The sequence below is a fragment of the Giraffa tippelskirchi genome, chromosome X (genome assembly GCF_054371585.1).
Source record: "Giraffa tippelskirchi isolate mGirTip1 chromosome X, T2T-mGirTip1v1.2.pri, whole genome shotgun sequence".
NCBI classification, from domain to species: domain Eukaryota; kingdom Metazoa; phylum Chordata; class Mammalia; order Artiodactyla; family Giraffidae; genus Giraffa; species Giraffa tippelskirchi.
The window spans coordinates 146550151-146571127 of record NC_137289.1 but is presented as its reverse complement, the minus strand read 5'-3'; the positions used below and the strand labels follow the sequence as shown (position 1 = coordinate 146571127).

At 40.7% G+C, this 20977-nt stretch overlaps 1 protein-coding gene and 1 long non-coding RNA gene across 4 annotated transcripts in view; one reads left to right on the top strand and one right to left on the bottom strand.

Annotated features, from left to right (window-relative positions):
* Window positions 1-20977, bottom strand: part of MID1 (midline 1) — a 186408-nt gene that overhangs the window by 29243 nt on the left and 136188 nt on the right. For all 3 annotated transcript variants that reach the window (XM_081566133.1, XM_081566135.1, XM_081566134.1), the window contains exons 4-5: window positions 16187-16294; window positions 6159-6307 (exon numbers count right to left, since the gene is read on the bottom strand). In XM_081566133.1, the coding sequence (XP_081422259.1) occupies window positions 6159-6307; window positions 16187-16294 (257 nt within the window). The remainder of the gene's footprint in view (window positions 1-6158; window positions 6308-16186; window positions 16295-20977) is intronic.
* Window positions 5166-20977, top strand: part of LOC145536627 (uncharacterized) — a 41051-nt gene continuing 25239 nt past the window's right edge. Inside the window, exons 1-4 of the long non-coding RNA XR_014075940.1 lie at window positions 5166-5356; window positions 8423-8522; window positions 14665-14788; window positions 16207-16313. This is a non-coding gene — a long non-coding RNA (uncharacterized LOC145536627). The remainder of the gene's footprint in view (window positions 5357-8422; window positions 8523-14664; window positions 14789-16206; window positions 16314-20977) is intronic.

The window sequence follows — 20977 nt, the reverse complement described above, 5'->3', positions numbered from 1 at the left end:
GAGTTGTGTGATTTTATTAGCTAATTATTGTACCCAAGAGAACTGGACTAATTATTATGACAAGTGCTAATTCAGATTCATGGATAAAGGAATGGTTGCTAGGCAATTTTCACACATGGTCAAACTGAACTTAAGAAATGCTTTCCTTACGACCTACTATCACAAAACTCCTTCACACTCAGATCTTAGGATTAGTCAACAACTATTCAATGAATATTGAGTAAGCCCTCCAATTATGTCATTTACTGAAGAGCCCAAAATATTTGCATCTATGCAGAAAAGTTCAAAGAAATGCTACAGGGCCATTTGAACTCCTCAAATAAAAATTTCAAAGTGAAACCCCAGTCATTTCTGTTTTATGATGTCCAACAGGGAGAAGTGTGCCAAGCTATTATGAAACAAGCACTATTGTGCTTCTCTGCTCTTCCTGTGTGGCGTAGACCTTGTGCACACTAAGTTAGAGGATCTCAAATGCTCTGAACAGATAATCTCGAGCTGGTACTTCCCCTGTCCTATGGCACCAGCTTCTGTTCACGTTCATCCACAATAGATTTCATTGCCAAGTTTCTCCTGGTTCTGTTGTCTAGAAACAATCAACTAAACCATGCTTTAGTCAGGGACGTTGTTGACAATGCCTGCCATCCTTTTTAAAAAATAATTCTATTTATTTTTTGGCTGTGCTGGGTCTTTGTTGCTATGTGGGCTTTTCTCTAGCTGTGGCTAGCAGGGGCATTCTCTGTTGCAGTGCACAGGCTTCCCACTGCAGTGGCTTCTCTTGTTGGGGAGCATGGGCTGTAGAGCAGAGCATGGGCTATAGGGCATGTGGGCTTTAGCAGTTGCGGTTCCCAGGCTGTAGGCACAGGCTGAGTAGTTGTGGAGCACAGGTTTAGTTGCCCTGTGGCCTGTGGACTATTCCCAGACCAGGGATCGAACTTGTGTCTCCTTCATTGGCAGGCAGATTCTTTACCACTGAGCCACCAGGGAAGCCCAATGCATGCCTTTTTTTTTTTTTTTTGATGGAAGGAAAGATATTTATCTTTGGCTACAATTTCAAATTCTTATCTGGAGTGACAGGGGAGTGGAGATCTGCCAAATTCAACATTTTAGGCTATGTTTTTATTCCCCAAATTCTTATTGCCCATATTTTGGCCTTTCAGATAAATTGCCCAAATCCACCAGGGCTCTCAGACTATCCTACTTTCTCAGTTCTGTGCTTTTAGTCATGTCTCTCTCTCTGTGTATGGGAATATGTGTGCACATGCTTATAGATATGTGTGTGTCAAGCTCTTACCATACTGGAGGAAATAAGGGTATTGCGTCCTACCTTGATGCCTCATAGGGTGGGTTGCACATTACTTCCTTTTCCTATTTTTTTAAATTAATTCATTTGGCTGCACCAAGTCTTAGTTGTAGCATGTGGGATCTTTAGTTGTGACATGTGGGTTCTAGTTCCCTGACCAGGGATTGAACCTGGGCCCCCTGCATTGAGAACACAGAGTCTTAGCTACTAGGCCATCAAGGAAGTCCCTACCTCCTGTTTGTATTTTGACTTTGATGCCCCTAATCTCCATGACACTCAGTTGCTAGCAGCCACTTGGGGCCACTGTTGTGGAAGGAATACATGTCTAGAGCTACAGTGCTTACAAGATTTCCACCAAACAGTCAATGCCATGGGAAGATTCTCTACCCTGCTCCCTTAATATTGCCCACATGCTTGACCCCTGACAATGGAATTGAAATGGGTCCCTCTCAGGTCGATGGGCTACGATGCACATCACCATGGGAAAACCTGGTGAGGTCTCATAGTAACAAAATGTGGCTTACTTAAGTCAACTCAGGATTTCCCAAATGTGTTTGACTCTGGAGCCTTGTTGTTTTCACACCAACTAACACCCAGTAGAACACATTTCAAAAATCACTCATCAGATGCACTCTGATTCTTATGATGAAATGACATCTTTCTGGTGGATGACTGGCATTCTCGGCTTTGTATTCTGGGGAAGTCTGTTGGATCCTTGAATTGCCTATGGCGGTGTGGGACAAAGACTTCATCTGATAGAATCTAAGTCCCTCCTAGGGACCAAAGTCAGCCTGGCTCCTCTGTCCATGGGATTCTCCAGGCAAGTATAATGGAGTGGGTTGCCATTCCCTTCTCAAGGGGATCTTCCCAACCCAGGAATCGAACCCATGGCTCCTGCGTCTCCTGCATTGCAGTCATATTCTTTACTGCTGAGCCACCAGGGAAGCCCCTTGATACAGATAATTTGCTGCTAAATTCGATTTTAATTTTAGATGTCTCATAAGTAGTAGACCAACTTTCTTAGGCTTAGATTGAGTAAAGAATTTTGTTTATTTAACATAATTTTATAGTAAAAAAAACAATTGCAAAGAAGATCATAAAAAAAAAAAGTGTTCAAAAAACCACTCCAAGAATGATACATTAGCGAGGCTTGAGAATATGGTCCATTATACAATCCATTTGGATCCATTTAGTGAGTGGGAAGGAGGGAAATTAGCATTTGTTGTGCATTTACCTTGAGACAGGATCTCAGTTAATATCTTTGTTAAATTATTCCATGTTATCCCTACAGGAACTGTATTAGGTAGGAATGAATAATCACCCTGTTTTATAGATGTCTTCATGCATTCATTCAGATCAGGCAGCTTGTTATGTCCTTGGGTCCTCATGGTGAAAACAAGATGACTGGGGGTCTTGCCCACTGGGAGCACATGAGGAAACTGTAAGTATCAGGGAGCAGCCCCAAATGCCAGTTGTCACTGCTGTTGTTGTTCAGTTGCTCAGTCATGTCCGACTCTTTGCAACCCCATGGGCTGCAGCACTCCAGTGTTCCCTGTCCTTCAGAGCAAACTCCCAGAGTTTGCTCAAACTCATGTCTATTGAGTCGATGATACCATCCAACCATCTCATCCTCTGCCGCCCCCTTCTTCTCTTGCCCTCAATCTTTCCCAGCATCAGGGTCTTTTCCAGTGAGTCAGCATTACTCCTGAGCAATTAGCATGGAGCCAAGGGCTTGATTCTAAAGCATATGCATCTCTTACAATGTAAAACTTGAGGCTCTCTCCCCTCTTGGGTGTTTTTTTTTCATGTTTCTGAATTGAAAAATCTTTCTGCAGTCTGATTCAGCTTGTAGGCAAACATACGCACTTTAAGTGATGTAAGGATGCAGAAAAATTGCATCCAATTCTAACTTGAGGAAGGCCTGCAGAATTAAGTTTCCTGTGGCCATTCTACCCTTGACTAGAAGAGTAAAGATGGTTTACAAGTACACAGGTGCCAAAGCTCAAGGCAGACAGGACAGGAACAGAGCTGTGAAGTCACGTTTTAGAGAAGAATGTTAAGTAATATGAAAACACAAATCCAAGGAACATTATGGAGTATCTACGACACCGAAGACGTGTTTATAAGAGTGGCCAGCAATGTTATCACAACTGTGGATAGAGGTAGCTATTAGGAGCCTGGTTTTCTGAGTTGAAAATAGCTCTTGGACAAACCCAAAGAATCACAGTTAAAAGGTGACAGTGCTCAGATTTGAACCCAGGTTTCCAAATTACAAGGTCAAGGTCATCACCCTTTTCACCCTTTTACCACATTCTGGTTGCTGGAAAAGGCAAAGGGCTCAAGAATTGACCAAGAGGATTGACAAATAGAGACAGACAGAGATGGGATGAAGAAACAGAGCGACAAGGGCTCCTAGCAAATTTTTACAGGTAGTACACATTCAAACTTGATGGAAGTTTAAACTTTTCATAAGTAGTATGCCAAGTTTCTTATGGATTTAGTGAAGAGTTTTGGTTATTTAACATGTTAGCAAAGTGCACATACAATCACACCAAAAATTATGTCTTAGGCTTGAGAATAGAGTATTGGATTGGTCAATAAGTTCATTCAGGTGTTTCCCATAAGCTGTTATGGAATAAGCCACAGAACTTTCTGGCGAACTCTATATATGATAAAATTAATTTGTGGAAAGAGCAATGGGTCACAATTCTTGACGAGATGGGCCTGTGAGAGGTAGAGTTGAATGGGTCTAGGTATGACCTGCTGGGTCAAAGAGAGATGCCATGTGGGCATCCATGCTCTTGTGTTAGACTTCAAATGCAGATCTTCTTCCAGAACATTCTATCTTAACTGTTATGGGGCCATGTTCTCTCTCCTGCTAGGTGAGAATTTATCCATGTTAGACTGGCTCAGATTTTTAAGAAGTGCTGAGAAATGCAACTCATACTAGCCATTTCATCTGGACATTGCACAATTTATAGCTGGAGAAAAGTGCTAGTGGATCCCAGTTGGAAACCATGATGTAAGTGTAAATGCTGTCTATTTGAGTGTCCCGGGTACACTGGAGTATTAGTGCTATTTGCAGTTTTTTAACTTTAGCATAAATATTTCAGGCACCTGGAGGCAGTCCAGATGAGAGCAGTGGAGACAATTAAACACTTGGAACTGACGAGTCTTGAGGAAACAAGCTGGCTGACTTTGGAGGAGGGAGGAGATCATTTTAAGGATATAAAAGGGATGATAACCAGCTGTTATCCACGTTCATTGGCAGAGATAAGTATCTAACCAGTCGCAGAGGAAATCTCAAACAGAAGAAAGAACACAAAGAAACCGGCTGGATACTAGACTAGAGCCATAAAGAGACATACCCTCCTCCCATTGAAGGGATACTGGAAGCGGAAATACCACTGCCGACCTCTGTGTGGTATTTTGAGAATCAGCACAGTGTGCAATATAAGCAAGCCCTCAATAATCGGTAGTTTTCTTTGTCTTTCCCTGAAGAAATTCAGGTCAGAAGATGGTAAGTATTTTTTTGCCCTAGGCCAAGGGCTGGCAAAGTCCAGTGTGTGTGCTAAGTCACTTCAGTTGTGTCCAACTCTCTGCGACCCCGTGGACTGTAGTCCACCAGGCTCCTCTGTCCATGGGATTTTCCAGGCAAGAATACTGGAGTGGGTTGCCATGCCCTCCTCCAGGGGATCTTCCCAACCCAGGATCAAACCCACATTTCCTGCATCGGTGGGTAGGTTCTTTAACACTAAGCGCCACCTGGGAAGCCCTGGCCAAGGGCCAGATCTGACCTGCCTCCTGTTTTTGCCAGTGGTCTTATTGGAACACACTGTTGCTTGTTCATTTGCATCCATACTAGGCTGCTGGAGACCTATCATGGCTGAGTTGAGTAGTTGTCATGGGGACTAGATAACCTGCAAAGCGGAACATATTTCTTCTCTGGTCCTTTATAAGCAGACTTTGCAGAGCCCTGCTGCTGGATAAAGATCAGGAACAAGGAGCTATCCAAGGTCTTCCAGGGATAGGCTTCAATTATGGCTTTGGATAAAGGTGAGTTGACTCTGCAAATTCCACTGAATGAAAAGTCAGTGTCAATAGCATTGGCTGGAGAGGTCATGCATTTAGGTGGTGTGAGGTGCTTTTCTTGGGCTTCCCAAGAATTGCTATAGGTTGTTTGCATCAGTGAAGGCGAGTAATTTTATGCCTATCAAGTATGTGCACTGAAGGTGCAGTGACCCCTGTCAGTTTCACTGCTGAGCTGTCCCTTCAAATCATGTAATGTTTATGTCCCCCACCATAGAATAAAGAAGATTTTCAAAGAAGGAGGTATGAAGTTGACAGTTGGGTCTTCTCTCCCCCATATGAGTTGGTCTTGACCTTTGAGGAAAGGCAAAGCTTCTCAACCAAATAAAAACAGGATTCACAGAGAACAACACCTGGGTGGTTTTTAAAACTAGATAAGCCTTGAGATGGAAGAAAAGATTCCCTTTTATGTTTTGGCCTTCATTTTGATGCTTTGTTATCAAGTATATGATAAGATCAGGTCTGAGAGTCATAATAAATGTAGTTTTGTGCCATCATAAGCTTTCTTCCCCAGTAAAAGGCAGATTTTATTCTTTCCAACTGGCAGACTCTTGTTTCAAAGGCCTTGAACTCCCGGCTGTTACTGAAAAGGCTTTGACAGGTCAAAGGGAAGCATTTTAAGCTGGAACAAAGCAACTCAAAGCCTCTATTCTCTCTGGTACCCAGCCTTGAAAATGCAAACAAAAGCAAGGCAGGGCAAGGCCAACCAATCACGGCCCAGACACGGGAGCCCAGGCACTGAGAATTTCCCAGCAGTCCCTGCACTCACCTCTCAGTGATATTCTTAGCAGTCTGTAGGAAACGTGCGTGATCATTCTCCTTCAGAGAGTGTTCTGCTTGGGAGATGAGTGATGCTGACCGCTCGATGCACTGTTTGCAGTTTGCAATCTGCTGAGCCAGTTTGCGAAGCCTCATCACCTGGAACAAAAGAGGCACGGAGATGGTTGGTTACCTGGGTGGGCTTGCTTAGTGAAAATGCATTGTGCTGCACCCTCGCAGTGTGTGAGTTCGGTTGTGTGCAAGTCATCCTTCACTAAAAGTTCAAAAGGGAGGCAGAGAAAGTTGCGAACCCCAGTCATGGCACTCTTGTCTGAGCTATTCTTTATCTTCTTGGAGAAGTGTCACTAATTTGTTTCAGGAGGAAGCCCTGAATTGCGAATTGCTTCCCTGTTGATGGGGAAAAAAGGTGTTGCCCAGTGTGAGTTAGAGGGTCACTGAGCCTCTTCCCTCAGCTATTCTAACACAATGACTGTAAGATTACAGGGAACCCTGGAACTTTCTCTATCATATTTTTTCAGCCAATGAGAAAATAAAACATCGCTGTAGGTGCAAAACGTGTGGCTTAAGTCAAATCAAAAGTTCTTTGCCACCCATGTAATAAAATGGTGATGTAAACACATTAGATAGTACTATTAACCACACTATCGCAAACTCATGTGTTAAATTAACAGAAAGGGAGCATTTTTTCCATTGATTAATATTTTTCCTGTTCCACAGATGAAAGAAAGCCAAAAAAAGCACAGCTGGGCCATTTCCCCTCACCGGGAACGTCATTTCCAGGCACTTTGTGCTTGCTTGATAACTAAAACTATTTTGATAAGCAGTTCCCAGTCCGGATAAAAATGCTCATTTGGTTCCAACCTCCATTCCAACTTCTGATTCCGTCTTGCTTGAAAACGACCCTCAAACATAACTGACCATCACCTCGGGGCAGGCTGCGATAAGTCCATGGTAACCCACTTGACCGGTTGCTCTGGTGTTTGCAGTGTGCTGGGAGATGGAGCTCTCTGGCCAGAAGCCAGGGGAAAATGAGAGTGCTAATTGGAACAGCAGTGCACCCTTTGCACCACCACCCCCCCCCCCCCCCCCGCTCAAGTCTACACAGCCTGGGACAGGTCTTGGCCAGTTTTCTGATCATTCCAGAATGGAAAACAGCCTGGGGTGAAAGGGTAGGGAGGAGGCCAGTTCATCTGTCTTGCAGACAAGGCTGGCTCGGGTTCCCTCCAGAATTCCTGCTAACTCCAAGAAATTCCTCCTTTCTCCAAGTCATCATTATCATCCCCGTGCAAGTCTAATCGAAGTAAAGGAAGGAAGGAGATGTCAGAACTTGAGGCCTCTGAGGACTGTCCAATTTCAGCTCTGTTGTACCAGAGCAGACAAAGGAAATGAATGCTGAACTGCGAGGCGGCAGCCACAAGATTGCAGGCAAGAGTGAGATTCTTGAAAGTCAAGGGTTAGAGAAATGAAGTGTCAAAACTCTGGGACATAGAGTATGTTATCTTAAGCCCAGTAAAAGATTGATCACATTATATATAATTACAGTGACCATCACTGCCGATTAACTGTGTTTGTTAGTTGAATAAAATGACACTTATTGTACACCAAATAGAATTTAGCTTCTAACAGCATTATATCCAGAGGTAAAGCTCAGAAAGGCATCGAGTCCAATTCAAGATGTTGGAACACATCCAGAAGAAATTGTGAGAGGAAGGAATACTGAATCACAAGTTACATGGCAGAATTGAAGGTATTTAGTATAATTCTAACAGCAACAAAACAAATAAGGTCCAAGTATTCCTTTTAAATAACTGCATGTCCTTTCGGTATACATTGTAGTGATCACACAGATTACAAATGGAAAAATGCTTGACCTGCACTTTCTTCTTTAAAAAAAACACACACAAAATTCTATCATGATGCTGGAAATTCAGAGTGACATAAGAAGAAAAGGGGAAAAAAAAAGTCCTAAATCATGCATAAGTTGAATTCAAGCCAAAATGAGAGCTGCCTTAGAAAATATGTTTTACAGAAGACAACTTGGTTTAATTTTAATTTTACTTCTGTGTAGAATTCCATCTGATAGGCCAGACTGGAGCTTTATAAGCCTGGTGTGCACAAGAATCAGTTGGGGATCTCTTAAAGAAAACCTGTAAATGTTTGGGCCAACACTTCGAAATCCTAGGTGAGGAGTTGTAATTGGCGGGCTGTGGGAATCTGCATTTTAACAAGCAGTGAATGTTTTTTGATCTGCAGGTGATGAATCACCAGAATGGATGGGATTCACATTTAAAAAAAACTAAATGAAAGAGGAGAGAAGAAAAGACAGTAGCAGAGTGCATTCCTTGTAGAAAGGGTAAGTTGGGTTTCATAAAACTTACTTCTCTATGTGTCCCTGTGTCAGTGCTGGGTTTGATGTACTTTTTACTGTGGGTTTCAGTAAAAAAGAAAGAAAAAAGAAAACCACTTTCCTAAGTTAGTTCACAAACTATGGTCTATGGACCATATCCAGCACAAAACCTGTTCATGTAAATAAAGTTTTATTGGCACAGGGCCACATGAATGTGTTTATGAATCATTTATGGCTGCTTTCACACTATACCATTGGGCAGCAGTGAGCAGTAATGACAGAGCCTATAGGTCACAACTGAAAATATTTATTATACCTGGCCCTTTACAAAGTTTGTTGACCTAAATCATTCTAATCAGATGGCCATGATTTGGATCACATATGAAACACTGTCCTACGTGATACCACACTTCAGGATCAGACACTGAGTATTTAGCAAAATACGACTGTCTTCATTAGAAAACACCTTTTAAAATATACTACTTAATTTTTTTTTCTAAATTGTCAGTGTTCTTTTTTCCTTGGGGAAGTGTGACTGAATGTTATAATTTGTGGAGTTCACTTACACATTCATCATGGAAATACTTTCTTTGTTGGAATCTCCTTTTACTGGGGACATAGGCCTATTTATATCAATTTACTTGCTGTTTATTTTACCTTACAAATGCTTTTAAAAGTGGCCCTTTATTTTTCTTTAAATGTATTTTAAGTGCTTTTATTTATCTACATAGGGTTCTCACCCCAAAATTGTTTGGTCCAAACCATCGATCCTCAATTAACAGAAGTATCTGAACTGACAATAAGGACTGTACTGAGCATTTTTATAAGGCTATACAAAAGCCCAGACATGGACTGCAGGGTAATTACCAGCAACTTTGGAGATTCAGAGCACATAAAAGTAGTGATAAGAAGGGACCCTCTTTTGTTTTTAGCTACAACTTTCTCGGATATCTGTCTGAACATAAGTACATCATTTGCTTAACCTGGAGTCTGTTGTCAGCTTTTCCTGTGTTGATGTGTGGATGTGAAATTTATCCCCTACTGCTGAAGAAATAAGCCAGCTCTTTCTTGGGGAGTCTCAGAGCTTGAGACTCTTCAGTCAGTCCAAGTATAAAGGCTGTTGAGCTATTATTTCAAAGAAGGCGCGATGGTCTGAGGGAAGGAATTACCAGTCTGTACTAATGGGTAACAGCATCATCTGATTGGCAGCTTTCCCAAGCCCCTCCCACCCCCACCCCCCCCACTGTGGTTGGAGGATATGCAGTGAGTTTGTTTTCTCTGGGTCTAGGGCGTTATGATTGGCACTAAATACAGAGGCAAAGTCAAGAGGTGGCTCGGATTAACCTTTGTGGGTTCCATGATTCTGCTTTCAGCTCCCCACTTCTAAGTGCTGGTCCGAGCACTTCTCTGGATTGCAGTCTTCAGACTTCCAAGTCACTACCCTGGACACCCTCACTGGGCCTCAAGCCCATACTTGGAGATGCTGGGCAGGGAGTTGGCAGGCATGCTCTTCTTTTCTTTAAAATGTCTCTCTGACACCCAGTTCCCTGGCCAGGGACTTAGTCACTGTGAATTCCCAGGTTAGGGATGAACTAGTCCTTGGTCATGTGCCAAGGTAGTAACTCAATGGAAAGCTGAACTGGGCCCTCATCTTTCTTCTGAGATCATGTCCCTGGGCAAACATGCATTTTTAAGAAGGGATACACCTCGAAAGTACAATTTTTCAAGTCATATGACCAATGTTGCCATACACAGCACCAGCGTTAGTAAATGTCAGTGTTTTCATCATATTAGCATAGGATTTTTCAGAAGGCAGTAAAATATTATTGATGACATTGAAGCCCTTGTACGTTCCTTCCTAATTCCATTCATGTCTCTCTCTAGAGGAAAACACACTTCTGATGACTCCCAAGCATGCTAATGTATGTTTGCCTCAATAGTGTATGCAATTTTTTGTAGTTCACCAAACTGTATACAATATTTCTTATTCTCTATGAATCATTATAAACCTTGCTTCTCTTTCTGTGACTCGTCCATATAAATATGTATCACCCCAGTTCATTGCTTTTAATTTCTGAAGACTGTTCCATGGTATAAATAAACAAGTTCAGTTCAGTCACTCAGTTATGTCCAACTCTTTGCAACCCCATGGACTGCAGCACACCAGGTTTCCCTGTCCATCACCAACTCCCAGAGCTTGCTCAAACTCATGTCCATTGAGTCATGAGTGATGCCATCCAACCATCTCATCCTCTGTCACCCCCTTCTTCTCCTGCCTTCAATCTTTCCCAGCATCAAGGTCTTTTCCAATGAGTCAGTTCTTTGCATCAGGTGGCCAAAGTATTGGAGCTTCAGCATCAGTCCTTCCAATGAATATTCAGGGCTGATTTCCTTTAGGATTGACTGCTTTCCTTTAGGATTGACTGCTTTGATCTCCTTGCTGTCCATGGGACTCTCAAGAGGCTTCTCCAACACCACAGTTCAAAAGCATCTGTTCTTCGGTTCTCAGCCCTCTTTATGGTCCAGCTTTCACATGCATACATGATTACTGGAAAAACCTGGTATTCCCATCTCTGTAAGAATTTTCCAGTTTGTTGTGATCCACACAGTCAAAGGCTTCAGTGTAGTCAATAAAGCAGAAGTAGATGTTTTTCTGGAATTCTCTTGCTTTTTCTATGATCTATTGGATGTTGACAATTTGATCTCTGGTTCCTCTGCCTTTTCTAAATCCAGCTTGAACATCTGGAAGTTCTCAGTTCACATGCTGTTGAAGCCTGGCTTGGAGAATTTTGAGTATTACTTTGCTAGCGTGTGAGGTGAGTGCAGTTGTGTGGTAGTTTGAACATTCTTTGGCATTGCCTTTCTTTGGGATTGGAATGAAAACTGACCTTTTCCAGTTCTGTGACCACTGCTTAGTTTTCCAAATTTGCTGGCGTACTGAGTGCAGCACTTTTACAGCATCATCTTTTAGGACTTGAAAGAGCTCAGCTGGAGTTCCATCACCTCCCTTAGCTTTGTTCGTAGTGCTGCTTCCTAAGGCCCGGTTGACTTCAGACTCCAGGATGTTTGGCTCTAGGTGAGTGATCACACCATCATGTTTATCTGGGTCATGAAGATCTTTTTTATATAGTTCTGTGTATCCTTGCCACCTCTTCTTAATATCTTCTGCTTCTGTTAGGTCCATACCATTTCTGTCCTTTATTGTGCCCATCTTTGCATGAAATATTCCCTTGGTATCTCTAATTTTCTTGAAGAGATCTCTAGTTTTTCCCATTCTGTTGTTTTCCTCTGTTTCTTTGCATCAATCACTTATAAGTTAGTTGTCATATAAACAGCTTTACTGAGATACAGTTAATATAGAAGAAACTGCACATATTTCAAGTACAAATCTGATTAGTTTTCAAATATGTGTAAACCCATGAGAGAGTCCCCATTTTCAAGGTAATGAATATATATATTTGTATCATGCCCCTAATTCGCTTCCTGCCCCTTTGTCATTTATCCTGCCCACCCCTCTGTCATTCATCCTTAAGCATTCACTGATTTGTTTTCTGCCACTGTAGCTAATTAGAAAGTGTTGTTTCTGGAATTCTGTATGAATATACTCATGCAGTATGTACTATTTTCTGTCTGGCTTTTTTCACTCATGATTTATGTTGTCATATGGGCTTCCTTGCTGAATAGCGTTGTATGGAAATGCCACTAATCAGTTCTGTATTTATCTATTGATAGCCTTTGGGTTATTTGCAGTCAAGGGCTATTGTTGTTTAGTCATTAAGTTGCGTTTGACTCTTTTGCAACCCCATGGACTGTTGCCCACCAGGCTCCTCTGTCCATGGGATTTCCCAGGCAAGAATGCTGGGGTGGGTTGCCATTTCCTTCTCTAGGGAATCTTCCTAAACAAGGGATCTCCTACATCTCCTACATTGGCAGGTGGATTCTTCACCACTAGTGCTACCTGGGAAGCCATTACCCTTAATATTACCATGAAAATTCATGTCCAAGTTTTATATAAACATCCGCTTTCATTTTTCTTGGTAAACACCTAAAATGGCTGGATGGAAGGGTACATGTATATTTAACTACTGAAGAAACTGTCAGTTTTCTAAAATACAGTTTTCATTCTTAGAACTGTGTGTGAGTTACAGTTAATCCACATTCTTACCAGCACTTGGCATAGTCCATCTTTTTAATTTAACCATCCTAAGAGGAAAGTAGTTGTATCTCACTGGGGTTTTACTTTGCATTTCCTTAATGACTTAATGATTTTGACCATCTTTTCATGTGCTTATCTGCCATCCTGATACCTTCTTTGGTAAAGTAGCGATTCAGATCTTTTATCCATTTTGGTGAAGGGGTCATCTATTTCCTTAATCATAAGTTTTGAAAATCTGTTATATATTCCGGATACATGTACTTGATTAAATAAATCATTTGTAAGTATTTTTTCCTAATGTGTGGTTCGTCTTTATACTCACTTAAGAGTGCCTTGAGAAGTTTTTACTTTTGATAATATAAAACGTATAATTATCTCTTTAGTTTGTAAATATTTCTTTTATGTTTTTGCCATTGTATATAATCTTGGGCCAACCCAAGATCACCAAGATTTCCTCCTGTGTTTTCTCTTCTAGAGTCTTCATAGTTTTTACATTTAAGTATATGACCCATGTGTATTTAATTTTTGTATGTAATGTGAAGTACAGATCAAGTTACCTATTATGTGTAGAGTTTACCCCGTGGAGGCTGAAACTCAGCTGAAACTCAGCTTCCAAAATTGCCTTCCAGCTGAGTTTTCTTTGCAACTTCAGTGTAGACATTTTCCCCTCCAAAACTTCTAATTTGTTGCTTTTATATCTATTTTTTCTTATTTCCTATCATCTTCCTTTTTGTGGTTTCACAACTTTTTGCTCTTTTAAGATAGAAGTTATCCCTCTGTGGATCTCTTTGAACATCTAAATATTTTCCCATCAAATTCCTTTCATCTGAGGTGAGAAAAATGTCTTCGTTGATTTTGTTGGGGGTGTTTCAGAAATTCAAGATGTCTTTATGTGCTTTGGAATTGTGGTTTGGGTTTCGGTTTTCACAGGGCAGCAGTCATTCATAAGTTTCCCCCTCACTCACCTTGCTTAGCCTGCCCTGTCGGTCTGACAGTCGCCCTCACCCCATCCCTGGGGCCCTCGCGCAGGAGCCTTGTGCTATCCCTGCATTGCTGAGGCTCTCGCCCTTTGTGTAGCCATCAGAAACTAAGTGCAGAGCCCGGCTCCGACCCAACTGACTTGCTCCAGACTCCCAGGCCTGAAGTTTGCCAAAAGCTCTGACCCAAGGTGGAGGCTGGCAAGAAACTTTTGTCAGTCCCTTTCAGTGAGCTGAGAAGCCTTATCTCGTGTGGGGCCCAGCTATGTGTCTCTTTGCTTTTCTCTTTTACTATGTTCTGGATCACAGACGCGTTCAGGACAGAGTGGGTACACCAGAGCATGAAGCCCACATATCATCATGGCTGGAACTGGGGACACCCTTTCGCTACTTTGACCTAGTTTATGAGACCCTGCTGGCCAGGAGGTTGTGGTGGAGTCATTGCAGGCTGAATAAGGGCCCCCAAAGATGCCCACGTCCTAATCCCAGGAGTTAAAAAAAATGTGACCTTACATGTTCCTTTACACAGAAGTCTTGGCAGATGTGACTAAATTTAGAATCTGGAGCTGGGGGAATATTATCCTGGATTATCTGGGTGATCCCAATGTAATTATAAGGGTCCTGATGAGAGAGAACCAGGAGAGTCTGTGCCAGAGAAAAGAGATCAGAGGCGGGAAGTAATGCTCAGAGTGATGTGATGAAGAAACCACCAGCCAAAGAATGCGGGTGGCTCCTATAAGCCAGAAAAGAAATGAATTCTGCTGTACACCTTCAGAAAGAAACGGCACTGCTGAAATATCGATAGGAACCTAGTTGTGACTGGTTTTAGACTTCTGACCTCCAGAAGGTCAGATAATAAATCTGTGTTGTGTTAAGCCACTAAGTTTGTGGTAATTTGTTTGAGCAGCAATAAGGAAGTAATGTGTATTGAGAGCTGATCCCTGCATATGACCACGTAAGGGCAAACAAACTGCCTTCCATATGCATATTAATAATTAATTGCATTTGTTTTCAGGCTCTCATGTGTCTGAGAACCTGGAAGATGTCAGGTATTAAGAAATATACACATGGTGCCTGATGATGGAAGAGGACATAGATCTAGTACAGATTCCAGACTGACAGTATAATTTCTTCGTGGGGTAAGTAATTGTTTAACACATCTGAGTCCATCCTTGGCCAGGGAATAATTTTTTTAAAAAAACTTTTCATTTTGTACGGGAGTATAGCTGATCAACAATGTTGTGATAATTTCAGATGAACAGCAAAGGGATAGACTCAGCCATACATATACATAGATCCATTCTCCCCCAAACTCCCTTCCCATCCAGGCTGCCACATGACATTGAGCAGAGTTCCCTGTGCTGGACAGTAGGTCCTTGATGGTTATCCATTTTAAATATAGCAGTGTGTATACATGTTCATGCCAAACGATCTCTTCAAGTCAGGGAATAATTTTATATTAATTTGATAATCCACTGGAACAGCTTCAAGACCTGTTTGATTTGACCTTAACTTTTGTGATCATCACAATGTACATGTATAAATGTTTTTCATTCTACATAGACAAAGCAGTCTAAAACATTATACGATGAGAAGTATCTTTCAAATTTTGTAGAAAACCGAAGAGCATAGCCATTTGCTTTTGTAATCTCTATATACTACTTAATTATTGCTGATTGGATTTAATTATATGTATTTCCTTATAGTTATGAGCGCTAATAAGAGAAATTCAAGAATTGATTTGATCATGAACAAACAACTTGTATTTTTAAATATTTACAAAATTGTCTTGAGGGTGGCAGAGAAATGGGATAAAGTGAATCAAAAATCTATCAATACAAATATGACTATTTTAAAAATAGAATAATGTGATTCTAGAGTTATCAACATTTTGAAATAAATTTTGAATAAGACGGCTATAAAGAATATAATTTAAACTGGTGAATTGCTTTTTGAATATAGGGCACTGTAAAACCATGGGAATTTCAGACATATAAACATTAGCAAAGAAGTACTATTAATAGATCCACAAAGGGGCTTATGATACAATGCAATGGCAGGCGTTTTGCCACCATGAAATGACACCTGTCTAAATTCCCTCAGGGACATGAGAAAGCACTTCATAATTTCTGTAGATAAAGACTGATTTATTCAAACATTTATTTCGTGCTGTGTTAAGTACTGGGATACAGCAGTAAATGTGAAATGAACTCTTCTCTATGAAACCCATCTGCTCCCAGAGAAGAGAGACAGAAAACTGGGGCTCTAACAGACCAGAGCTCCGGGCTGTGCCCTGGAGTTGGGTCATGGAGCAGCCTTTGTATTGCAGGTGTGTCTAGGAGACCATCACACAAAGAAAGGGTGGAGCAAAAATTGGCCCACAAAGGGGCTTTGACCTACATCCTAAAGACTTAAAGAGTACAACCGCAGAAAATACAGAAAAAGGAGGCATTCAGTATTTCTTAAGCTACTGGCGTGCATGGGAGTATATTTTCTCCAGGTGGAGAATTTGAAACCTTCTGCCCTAGAAATCATACCTTTCCTTCTTTGATCTTAGTTCCAATGATTTGTCGTCTTTGCTGAATGATCTCAATAAGAAGATCACATTCCTCCATCAATTTGGCTTCTTGACGTGATGCGTTGACCTATGAGATAGATCAAATGGTGAGTGTTAATTTAGTGTTTGTTTTCCATTAAATGCTCCTTTTTAAGATGTAGACTAGTAAATTTCTATTAATTGCTGAAAAGATACTTTGTTTAAAAATTTATTGAGCAAAAGTTGCTGTACAATCATATATAAGTTGCTGCTGCTGCTGCTAAGTTGCTTCAGTCGTGTCAGACTCTGTGCGATTCCATAGATGGCAGCCCATCAGGCTCCCCCGTCCCTGGGATTCTCCAGGAGAGAACACTGGAGTGGGTTGCCATTTCCTTCTCCAATGCATGAAAGTGAAAAGTGAAAGTGAAGTCGCTCAGTTGTGTCCGACTCTTCGCAACCCCATGGACTGTAGCCTACCAGGCTCCTCCGTCCGTGGGATTTTCCAGGCAAGAGTACTGGAGTGGGGTGCCATTGCCATCTCTGGTATATAAGTTAGGCATACAATATAGTGAGTCACAATTTTTAAGGTTATACTCCATGTCTAGTTATTATTAAATACTGGCTATATTCCCTGTGTTGTACAATATATCCTTGTAGCTTATCTGTTTTATACATAGTAGTTTATACCTCCTGGGTTGGGAAGATCCCCTGGAGAAGGAAATGGCTACCCACTTCAGTATTGTTGCCTAGAGAATCCCATGGACAGAGGAGCCTGGCAGGCTACAGTCCACAGGGTCACAAAGAGTCTGACACGAGTGAGTGAGTAACACACTTTTCACAGTTTATACCTCTTAATCCCCTACTACATCTTCCCTCTCTCCACTGGTAACCACCAGTTTGTTCTCTAAATCTGTGATAAAAAGATGTTTTCAATGTTAACTCTTCTTCCAATTATGCAGGGATGGCAAATATGACTTACATGTCTACTCCCTACCTTGCATCCTTGGAAAACATTTATTATCCAGTGATAGCCATCTCTTTTTGCTAAGCCATGCTCAACCTCAGGATCGTTCTTAACACCGTATATGCAGCTATTACCAATTAATTGAAAATTGATATTTGCAATTCTTGTTTTTATATTTTGAAGGGAAGTGCAGTTTGAGGCTACTAAACAAAAGTTAAACTAATACTGTTCTTTTATGGAGGATAGATTATGGTCAGTATCTTTTGGACACATTTTCCAAAAGCAAGCTAGGAAGGTGGCACACATTTATTTAACTTGTCTTTTATATACAGATGCAAACTTTGTGTTTAGTCACTATGAAAACATCAAAAAGGAAAAGGATGGTTGAATATTTTATAAATCTTATGACATAATTTTAAATGTTGTCTCTGGAAGTCTGGGGATCTACCATAAAAGCCTGCCATTCTGCTGGCAAGGTCGATCATTGTTGAATGGCTTTGCATTTGAAGTTTGTAAGGCTCACTGTATGCAAGAAAGGGTTAACATTAGCTCATTCTTGGCAACCGGGCTTGGGAAATACTGTGCACATGCTGTGTCCTCCACCGCATGATGATTCTGAAATGTTATTCATAGAGACCCAAAAACCACAGCTGTGGGAGATGGAGATAGGACAGGCCTGAGTTTTATGATTTTAACACAGCACAGGAGAAGTGGCTGTGCTGTTGTTATAAAGAATGCCAATAGACAATTGATGATTCCAGTATAACTCAGGGAGGAGACACGGCCCAGACATGTAGCCCTTTTGATTGGGTATACTTTATTTAACTAGAGTAATTTCAGTCTCTATGAATGAGATAAACCGGAAGTGGGGTCGGGAGTTCTTGTCATTCCTTTTGACTTCACACTGAATTTAATAACTGACAACAACCGAGCTGTGAAAAGGATGGCAGTCTATTGAAACCATGAACCCGTTATGATGGAGAAAGTGAAATTTGTGGAAAGTGGCACCTCATACTTGAAAAATATCTCCTGGCATGACCCCTAAGAGCTAAGCTGTATTTGAACATGAACATACAATCAAGGTGAATCTGATCAGAGGCAAGCTCCTTGTAGGGATCTTTGGGTGTTGTATGACATGAGGCATGTATTCCAGGCACCTGGGAGGCATATTTGACACAGAATAGGCATTCAAAAACTATTTGTCCAATGAATAGATAGTGAAAATGACCTTCCAACAAGAGACATGGTAACATGTAATCAGGCAAGCAGGTATCCTGGTATACTGCAAGTAGGTAATATGCAGGTATTGAACGTGTTGGCTTCCTAAGACTGTGCAGACACAGAAGTATGTCATCATGATTCATTTTAGGGGGGAGGGTATTGATTTTCCTTATAGGCTTATTGAAATATTCTTTGTATAGCATAAAATTCACCCATTTAAAGTGTACAGTTTGTGGGTTTGAGTGTACTCAGAGTTTTAGAATCATCATCACAATCTAATTTTACAAAACTTTCCACATTCCCTAAAGAATTCCGTACCCATTTGCAGTAACTCCATATTCTGACTACCTACGCTATTTGAGGGCGTAGGTAACCACTAGTCTATGATCTGTCTCTTTATGCATTTGCCTGTTCTCTACATTTCATATAAATGGAATCAAACAATATATGATCCTTTTTGGTCTGGCTGATTTCACTTAGCATAATATTTTCAAGATTGCTCCATGTCATACTATGTGTCAGTACTTCATTCCTTTTTATGCCAAATATTATTACAGAAGTAATACACCACATTTTGTTTATCTGTCCTCTGGTAGATGGACATTCGGGCTGCTTCTATTTTTTGGTTACTTAGAAACAGTATCACTGTGAACATTCATGTATAAATTTCTGTGTGCACATGTGTATTCATTCTTCTTGAGTATAGAAGAATTGCTGGGTCACACGTCAACTCTGTGTTTAACTTTTTGAAGAACTGCCAAACTGGTTTCCAAAGGGGCCGCATCATTTTAGATTCCAAGAACAAGTAATGTGAGGCTTCCAATTTCTCAACATCCTTGTCAACACTTGACACTGTCTGTCTTTTCTGTTTTATTCATCATAGTGGGTGTGGAGTAGCATCTTATTGTGGTTTTGAGTTGCATTCCCTGATGGCTAAAGATGTTGAGCATCTTTTCATGTGCTTATGGAACATTTGTGTACCTAATTCAGAGATGACTATTCAGATATTTTGTTCTTTTTGTAATTGGGCCATTTACCTTATATAGTTAAATTCTATGATTTCTTTATATATTTTGGGTACCCAGTCCCTTATTAGTTATGTGATTAGCAAATGTTTTCTCCCATTCTGTAGGCTGTCTTTTCATTTTCTTGATGGTGACATTGGAAGCACAAAAGTTTTTAAATTTTGATGACATCTAATTGATCTACTGTTCTATTGTCACTTGTGTTTTTGGTATCATAGCTAAGAAACCTAATCCAAGGTTGTGAAGATGTATGCCTCTGTTTTCCTCTGCAAGTTTTATCTCTTACATATATATCTGTGAGCCATTTTAAAATAAGTTTTATGTATGGTGAGAAATAGGGATCTGACTCTGTCCTTTTATTTATGGATATCCAGTTGCTAAAGCACAAAAGACAATTCTTTCTTCCATTGCAGTATCTTAGCACCTGGTCAAAAATCAGTTGGCTATACTGTGAGGTCCTTAGGTTTTGACATTACTGCTAACATATTCTCTGCTTAAAGATTTTTTTTTTCTAGTTTTGACTAAACCTAGTGAGACCATGCTAGTCACTCTCAAGCAGGTACCGTATGGAGTACGAGCTCTTGAGAAGAGGATGATTTTGAGAGTCAAGGAGTATCTCTGTTTCTAAGTTTCTGTATGTTGTAAAATGAGGTGAATATTACCTGAGTAGGATCATTGTGGTAAATACAATACCACAATATATAAGGAATCATATGTGAGGAAATAACTTACATTATGAAGCCATAGACACATGTGAGGTAGTACTGTCTGCATCGAGAAGCAGTTTCGGTAAGAGACTATGATAAAGTTTGCGATCTATGTCCCTCTCAAAATCATTGCAATTTGGGCTACTCTATGGTAGGAAAAGTGTTTCCAAATTTTTATAACATTACCAATCTTCCATTCCAACAGGTACAATAAAGTGAGTTGAACACTATCCTATATTTCTAAACTCTTTCCACTACAAAGAAGTTTTCCACAGTAGTGCAGTTTGATGTGTTAACTTCAAAAATGCTAAGGATTTGATTGGACTTCATTTTTATATAGGCTATTAAATCAAATATGGCAGGGTGTATGGGCTGCCTGCAGTGTGTGCCAGTGTTTCTAGATCTTGGTTTTGGTTTGGAAGCTGGCCGCTCCTGATTATGATTTTACCTTTTATGTCTGCTTCTGAAACCTGTGCAACATCACAGGAAAAGAAATGCAAATCGAAACCACAATGAGATACCACCTCAAAGGGGTAAGAATGGCCATCAACAAAAAATCTACACAAAATACTGTTGGCAGGCATGTCAACTGGGACAGACTCTTGAATAAGTCAAGTGCTGTCAAGAAAATAAAGTACTTATTAGTAAATTGGGGTTCAATTGAATTAAATTGGAGGAGAAAAAAAAAGTATTTGAAATCAACTTGTGCTACTGCAGAGAGGCAATCAAGACACTTGATTATGGAAACTCTCCTTGGCTCCACTTAGAACACTATGTGTCAGAGTCTGTAAGTAAGTCTCCTTAGAACATTATAAGAGTCAGAGTAAGTAAGTAGCAGGTAAGTGTCCTTAGCACTCCTTAGCACATTATGTGTC